General features: G+C 39.7%; 1 protein-coding gene across 1 annotated transcript in view; it reads right to left on the reverse strand.

Annotated features, from left to right (window-relative positions):
- The window catches only part of eif4g2b (eukaryotic translation initiation factor 4, gamma 2b), a gene marked incomplete at its 5' end in the record, with an annotated part of 10,219 nt that extends 6,789 nt beyond the window's left edge, over nucleotides 1-3,430 (reverse strand). The window contains 7 exon segments of the mRNA XM_014017624.1: nucleotides 596-700; nucleotides 823-951; nucleotides 2,174-2,287; nucleotides 2,365-2,528; nucleotides 2,617-2,758; nucleotides 2,894-3,076; nucleotides 3,369-3,430. Coding sequence (XP_013873078.1) covers nucleotides 596-700; nucleotides 823-951; nucleotides 2,174-2,287; nucleotides 2,365-2,528; nucleotides 2,617-2,758; nucleotides 2,894-3,076; nucleotides 3,369-3,430 — 899 coding nt within the window.
- Nucleotides 3,431-8,146: the final 4,716 nt, after the last annotated feature.

Genomic DNA, 8,146 nt, shown 5'->3' on the forward strand with positions numbered 1-8,146 from the left:
GGAAACATAGCCTTATATGGTGTTTTTGGGGTGGTAATTATGCTAATCTCCTCTCATGTGCGAGCACATACAGTAGGTACACATTCATCAGTTTATGCTCCTCATTTACACACTTGTCCTGAAGATAGAAGAGTTTGTTGAATCTGACGTGACATGTTCGTACGAACCCTTTGTACGAACAAAAGTAAGAGAAATTTAGGATAAGAATATGAACATGTTCTTGCATGAGGCCCAATATTACTGGGAACGCTTTGAAGATCAGAGTGTTTCTAACTTCGTGTCCTTCATCCGAGGAACACGAGGTTTGACTAAAGCTCAGTGTCGATTTGAGGAGAGCAACAGGCCCACCAACAAGGCCCCTCCCCTCGCTCATTTGTGCTCTTTATCCATCCCCGCTCACTAAACAAAACTATCATGTTTCAAGTCAAGATACCAAAGAATTTTGCAGTTTCTTGTGCTCAAAGCAGCTTAAATTCAAACAAGCGTAAAACAGGAAGATTAATAACTCCAGTCTAAGTTTTAGTAACCTGAGAGGGAGAGCGCTGGGATGATTTTAACACACAGTTAACTCTCACACTCATCACTGCTTGCTCACCAGAGTTTTCAGAAGCTCCTCCCTGGCAGGAGGCGGCTTCTTGCTTGTTTTCTGAGGCTTCTCCTGGATGGGAGGAGGGTTGGTCTTCAGGCCAAGCTGTGGAGGCTGACAGCAAAAGATCATCTCATCATTTTGCTAAAAATCCTTGTATTTCATTGTGGGATTTCAATACAACTGTTTTAAAATATGATATTTTTAATTAGTTAGAATTGCTGAATATGCGCCACCTGTCCGAGAGGAGGGGTTTGAGTGCGTGGGGGCTGGGTACTGGGAGGCATCATTGTTGGAATCTGAGGCTGCAGCTTGGGCACCTGGTTCTTGTTGAGAAGGAATGACTGAGCAGGCCTCAGGCTGATCTGCGAGCCACAGGACAAAGCATGCACTTAATCTTATTCTTCAAAGCTCTGAACCCGTTTACTGCAGCAACCCCTGCAGTTCATGAAAACTAAACATCCCTGAGGTTTCCCCGAGTAAACCCTGAAATTCTAGGAGACGTTTCAGTCAGAACACTCAGATTTACTGTTGCAGTGATTGAATGAAGCCTGTTACATGTGCGTACAGCCATCATTGTTAATAATTATACTGTAGAAATAAAACACCACAATAACCAATCAGTAAGAATATATGGATTATTTACAACACGTGTCAAACTCAAGGCCTGCAGGCCAAACATGGCCATCAATAACATGTCTGTCCCCAAAGGTAATATTTTAAATGTTAGTTTTTGTTTTTTTTGTCATGTATTTACTGTATTCTTCTGGCCAACTTTAAAGCCAAGAAAATTAAGTTTGAATTTTTCAGTCATCTTTGAGTAACAGAGAATTGACATTCATGAGCTTTTTCTGTTTTCTCTTATTCTAAAGTCAAATAATTGGACTTTTAGTTGTTTTTTTTACTGATTTGCTGGTTTGTGGTGAAATGTATCTCTAAGAAATAATAAATCAAAAAGTTATTGATAGAGAATAAGGCATAAGTAATTAATGCTAATGATGTGTTTTTTTCTAAATCTAAGTTATGCATGTTGTAAATGCTATACAAAACATAATTTGGAAAAAGTAATTTGTATTTCTGTAAGAATAATTTGTTGTAACATTTTTTCAGTAAACAATTACCCTGGCCCCTGGCCTGGACCAAGTTTTGAGTTTTGGCCCTCCTCTGATGTACGCTGCAGAAAACTCAGTGATAACCAGCATTTTAAATCTAAAGGATCAACATGTCAGAATAATCTTTTAATCAGTACGTCAGTGTTCAAAAATACAAAGTTTTCCCTAATTGTTTTCTATTTTCCTTCATTTACTGAGCTTTCCCTGTCTAGAAAAGGTGATTTCCAGAGTCGCTGAGGACCCTGTGGTAGTGATTAGTTATGCCCTCATATCTCATAATCGCAGTCAGCGGACCTGCCACCAGTTTGAAGAAAAAGGGAAGAGGAAAGAGAGGAGGAGAAGTGGTAGACAGAGCAAAGAGCAGAGGAAAGACTAGCAGCAGGTTTTGTTCCTCAGAATAACGCGTCTTTTTATAATCACCGGGCATTAAGACAACCAGCAGGAAAACTGGAAACCTGTAGAAACGGTTAGTTACCTCGTCTGCATTGAGCTGTCCTTTCTTACTGAAACGTGGAGGCATGTCCTTAGACTGCACCTGCGACTGACTCATGTGGTTCTGGTTCTGGTTTAGGAAATGCTGGTTCTGAACCTGTCAAGACATCACAGAAGTCTCTGTATGGATGTTGTTCAATGATTAATGTTCACACCCAGTTTGAGCTGGATTACCTGGTTGGACTTGACAAAGGACTTGGGCCCAATGTCAAACTGTGACTGCGGGATAGGCGCAATGTGGCCGCTGTGGCCGTTGAAGAGCGGGTTGGTGCGATGGCGTCCCATAGTGGGCGAGTACCTGTCCTGAATAACGCCTGGGCCGGTTCCAATCCCACTGCCTGAAGAAGAAAGGAGCATAAGTGATGTGGGTTCAGAGTCCACGCAGAACCACCGGTGGATACGTTCAGGGATTTCAAAAACATGTACCTGGCATCTGTCCAAACATGTCAGCCAATCCCCCGAGAGTCTCCCTGTCCAGCTTCATTCTGTTGGGCATGAAGGGGCTCTCCAGGAAGAAGTCCATCCTCAACCCCTGAGACATCGGTGCTGGGATGAAAACACCCAAATCCTAACAAACAAAACGTCAGATTTATTTTTTCCCCAAAAAATATTTAGTATTAAAGTTTAAGACGTTAAAATTAGTACTTTAGTTTCCTTTTTTTTTTTGGATTCAAATCAGCAGAATACCTAGCTGCTGACTCACCTTCACTGCATCCTGACGGATTTGGTTAATCGTCTTTGGTCCGTTGTCGATGAAGGCCTTGCGGGGGACCCAGTTGTTTTCTCGCAGTTCCACTGTGTCTTGCAGTAGGAAGCGGATCCTAGCAGGCAACTCCTTGTTGTTCATTAAGGATCGCATACGGCCAAAGTACTGATTCATTAAAGACTAGAGAGAGGACAAGAAGAGGAAAGGGGAAGTGAGAAAGTGCAATGGGAAGTAGTTTAGTCCAGGTGCTGAGCTAAGACAGCACTCCCACTGATACGGCTGCTCAATACAGAAACTTAAATAAGTGTCTGGCAAGAATGGAAAAAATAAAACAAAAAAAGTCTTTAAAACTCTGATAGTTTTTTTTGCCAACAAGTTGACCAATGAATGTTAAGTAATAGATTGTCATAAGTTTTAAGGGTTACAAAGAAATTGTTTTAAATCAAAACAATCCCTGATCGTCAACTCTGACCTTGGCTTTCTCATGGTCGAGTCTCGGCCCCACTGTTCTCATTATCTGACAGAGGCATTCCAGATCCTCCCCCATATCTTTGAGCTGGACTCTCTTCTTCTTTTCCAGAAGCTTCATAAAACAGAGACAAAAGGCAGGTGGGTGCACTGGGAGTTTACCAGTAGGTCATTTTAAATTGACAGTTCATCCAGCAGCATTTTTCAGAAAAGTTTAGTTCATAAAAACAATAAATTACATGAAGTGCTTCATTTGAGTTGGAATTTATCTCAGAATTATTGGAGAAACTGAGCTTTGACCTGTGTGAGGCCACACAAATCACACAATCAAACGTGAACGTACTGTTTTGATGCACTTATGAAGGATAGATTCATGGATAAGATCAAGTTTGCCAAGTTCCCCGATGAATTTAATGTTGCCAAGCATCTTGATCTTGGCAATAGCACGCTGCTCCTCCTCCTCAGAAGTAAGAGGGTTGTCATGTTTGTCATAGACTGAGGACAAAAAAAAGAGGAACATTAGATTAGAAACCAGGTGGCAACAAGAATTATAACAAAATAAAGGTGTGAATTTCTGGTTAGAAAACAATTCATCTGTTTTTAAAGTTGTCATCTTTTCTGTCTTTTCTTAACGACAGCAGCTTTTATTTTTCACCTCGAGTCAAGCTGAACACACTGATGTTTAAAGTTTATTATTTTCTAGGTAAACTCTGCTGTTGTTTTTTAGTGTATCATGTCAAACGGTGTTATATTACAGATTAGAGGCAATAAAACTATTAAAACTCTTTTTAATAAAAGGGCTCTCCTAAGGATTGACCAACACAATCATAAAAAATAAAGGTCTATTGATAATTTAGTTATCTATTTACCTAACATGCATGTTTTTGATCTGTGGGAGGAAACTGGAGTACCTGGAGGAAACCTGTGTGTGTACAGGCAACACAAGAGTACTAATATTTAAATATTTAAACTTCTGCCTCTTTAACACAAGTATTTTATTGAAAATATTAGAAAATTCTTACTGGATGCATCTCCTGGGTACACTAAAGTTATTTGTACTTGCAGATAATATTTCTACACAAACAATTTAAAGCTAACTTGACTGAAAAGTTTAATAAACCTTTATTAAAGAAAAAAACTTTCGCATAACATTCGAATAACAAAACTTGGGAGATCAAAATTGTTTTAAAATGGCATCAAGAGTCCTGTCAGACATAAAATATTTCAAGAAGCTACAACAAGAAATAAATTATGGCTTTACAAAGAAACAATTATTTCAAACTTTAAGATCTGCCTGAAAATGTGGATTTCATTTAATTTGTGCTTTCCTGTACGTTCATAAAATTCAAACTAGTGTTTGTGCTGAGCTCTATTTGATTTTACTACAATCATTGCTATTACACATGGTTTATAAATGTTGTACGACAGCTAATTATAACTACACGATCCGAGTTTTTATTTTTTAAGCTGCATCTAGAGAACTGCAGCATAGTTTTATCTTATAATCTGTGAAGACTGAAAACTCAAGCAGTTTCTGTCACTGAACTGGAAAATCATAGCGACTTACTTTCAACATTTCTGGCGCGGTTTTCAAATTCATCTTGAAGCTTGGAAATCAGCAGTCTCCTGAAGGTCTACAAAAACAAATAAAAACATCCACGTTACGTGTCACCATGAAAGATAACTGTGGAAAAGTACGCCACTTGCTAGGGCTGGGCGGTATGACCTTAAATTCATATCACGGCATAAACTGAATCCGTTCACGGTGTATATCACGGTAGAAAACTATCATAAAAATTAAAGCTAATGTAATTTTTAGAGTAATTTTTTGCAGAGAACTGTAATAGGGCTGCCACAAACAATTATTTTAATAATCGATTAGTCGTCAATTAATTGTGGCAGCCCTAAACCGTAATCTTGATCAAACCCAGCATTTTTGCTTTAATATCTGCCTGCCAAACAATGAGCATCCACCTGCTGAACTTATCAGCTGCGCTCTCATCTTCATCATCAGAGCAGAAGCCGACTTTACATTAGCAAGATGGATTTATGACTGAAGGAACGTCCACGTCTTTTTTATAATCATCTCTGTGGGTCACAATACTTAAAAAAACAAGTTTTTTCTCTGACAACTGGGTGTGAAAAACTGCGGTTGTTAAAGCTTTGCTCTGCACGATGTGCAGCGAGAGGAGAAGAGAGGAGAGGGAGGAAATGATCCCGCGACACGACGTAACTTGGAGGAAATTTTGAGGATTATTATTCTGTCTATGCGTGTTTTAAAACGCTTGAATTTCTTCATTATATTTCTAACTCCTGCTCAGTTGCCTCTGCACTCGCAGCCATGCTGACACAGGTGCGATGACGTAATAACGATAGGACGGTAGAGGGTAAATTTCTACCGTAGGCCAACTTCATACCGTTTCTACCGTCTACTGCATATACCGTGCAGCCCTACCACGTGCATATAGAAACAACGTGAAAAGTGGTCATAGTTGAAATATTTACTGTGCTCTGCTTTTGGGATGTTTGGATCTCAGATGAAGGGCCATCAAAGTTTGGTGCGTCCTCTGCCAAGCGCAGACATAGCTGAGCATAGAGCGAGCTATACTTCGGCTCTTCTAGGGCTTTGTCCACAATCTGAAACAAACCAGAGCGGAACCACAGAATCACTAAAATGAGTGGGAATGAGTCAGCGAGAGCTCCCTGCCAAGTAGGAATGCATATCTCTTCATTTAGCAGAGCCCGAAAAAAACATCTTCACTTACCAGCAAGATGATTCCTTTAAGGACGAGTTTTGAATCTACGCCCACATTCAGGAGCTCAAGGCATAGCTTGTCAAACTTGTCAGGTGTGAGTTTGTTGAGTATGCTGCATGAACACAAACAAGAGGGGAGGGGTGAAGTAGCATGGGTCAGAATAACTGAGCAAAAACATACGGTGAAAGGATTAGTCGTATTACCACCAGGATAAACAGCTTGGATCCTGGGAGAACAATCTGAGTTCAGTTATTTGTTGTAAATCAAATACTTTGTAGTTTACAACATTTATCAGCCGAGGTCAAATTTTTAGTCGTCTGTTGCAAGTGAAGACTCCAGAAGGAAACTCATCTCTTTGATTTTTAATTTCCAAACATCACCTGATACAGCAGGAGACCAGGCTAAGGTGCCTTTAGCGAAGCATTACCATCTTAATGAACCATTTATTTTTGTTTAGTATCAACCAAAAAGTAGCAGGAACCTCACTTCACTCACACATGGTTTAAAATGGCTTTCTCAGAAGTTTGTCAGAAAATACTCAAACATTTAACTGTAATTTGATTGTTACAGCTTCTAAGTATTACACATAAAAACCCATAAATTTAAAACAAATCTGCACCAGATCAAGATTCTTGTATAACTTTTCTGAATCAGAGGCTTACCCTCTCACTTTCCTGAAGATTGCGTCATGTCGCTCTTTTTCGTTGCTGGAGTTGGCATCTCGTCTAGTGCTTCGTGAAGGAACCCATCTCTGAACGCTTTGCCCTGGGGTTTTCCCCAGGAACTCGCTGCAGACATGAGCAAAAAGACGGAGTCACATACATTCTGACAACAATGAGGCATGTAACACACACACACACACACCCTTATCACTAAACCCAGTACCGCCAACAGGTCCACTCTCTTTAAAACTGATCCCAACATCTGTACATGTACTTTATGTAAGTATTAGTCATCGAGTCAAAACATTGTTTGCACAAGCTTTCTTTTTTTCCTTCCTACATATTCCTTTTGGTAAAAGAAAGAAAGAAAAGCCTGGATGTTTATCTGCAGCCATCTGTAATTCTATTACAGGACTTCTGGGAATACAAATCAAAGCTTCCTGGAATCCTGTACTTTTAATCAAAGCTGTCCAGCTGTTTTGTACTGCAGTGAAGTAACCATTATGAATAGTATCGATGCCAATTTAAAATGTTTACTTTAATGTTAAGGGCAATGAACAAACCTGTTGCCGACAGTCTTGGGATAGTGCTGAGGTGCACCCCTACCACCTCCTCCCCCCGAAGAAGCACTGCAGAGACGAACACAGAACGCCACATCAAGTTTGTAAAACGTGTTGAGCGGCACATTTCACTCACTAAAAGCAACGATGTTTGTTCTGCTTTCAGGGACTCTCAAAATGACTGAACATCAAGACTTTGAACAACTGAAACAGTGACTAATCTTAACATTACTTGATCTAATTTATTTCTATGAGGATTAGCAATGCATGCCAGGAGACAGAAAGCAAAGTACAGTTATGATCTATGACTGTGCCCAAATTCAGGAGCAGCGTACTTCAAAGGACCCGGCCTATCTGGTGTAGGTGGGCCGGGTCCTTTGGCAATATCAGGATGCTGGTTCTCAAGAGGTTAACCATTAAATACATAAATACAAGGATGCTTACACTGGGACAGACAATGACGCTTTTTTGTCATAGTACTGACAAGAATTGAAAATCACTTTAAAGGGATCCCTGATTAGTTGTAACTTTAGACTTTATATGATAAACATATACTTTAAATGTAAAATAAAGACCGTAAAAATACTGTAGGATGTTCAGTTTTTATCATTTTTAAACTAAAAGTTTAAAAATATATTACACGGTCGGGGCCATTTTATTTACATGCAAAGCATTCTGGGTAAATGATGACATCAACTAGGTCATCAGTGCAAGGCTGCTAGCGAGCTATATCCACCCTGAAGGTTAATCTTGGACAATATCTGATGATCGACTCTTTTAAATGAAACCAGAGAGCGTTGACAG

The sequence above is a fragment of the Austrofundulus limnaeus genome, unplaced genomic scaffold (genome assembly GCF_001266775.1).
Source record: "Austrofundulus limnaeus strain Quisiro unplaced genomic scaffold, Austrofundulus_limnaeus-1.0 Scaffold173, whole genome shotgun sequence".
Lineage (NCBI taxonomy): Eukaryota > Metazoa > Chordata > Actinopteri > Cyprinodontiformes > Rivulidae > Austrofundulus > Austrofundulus limnaeus.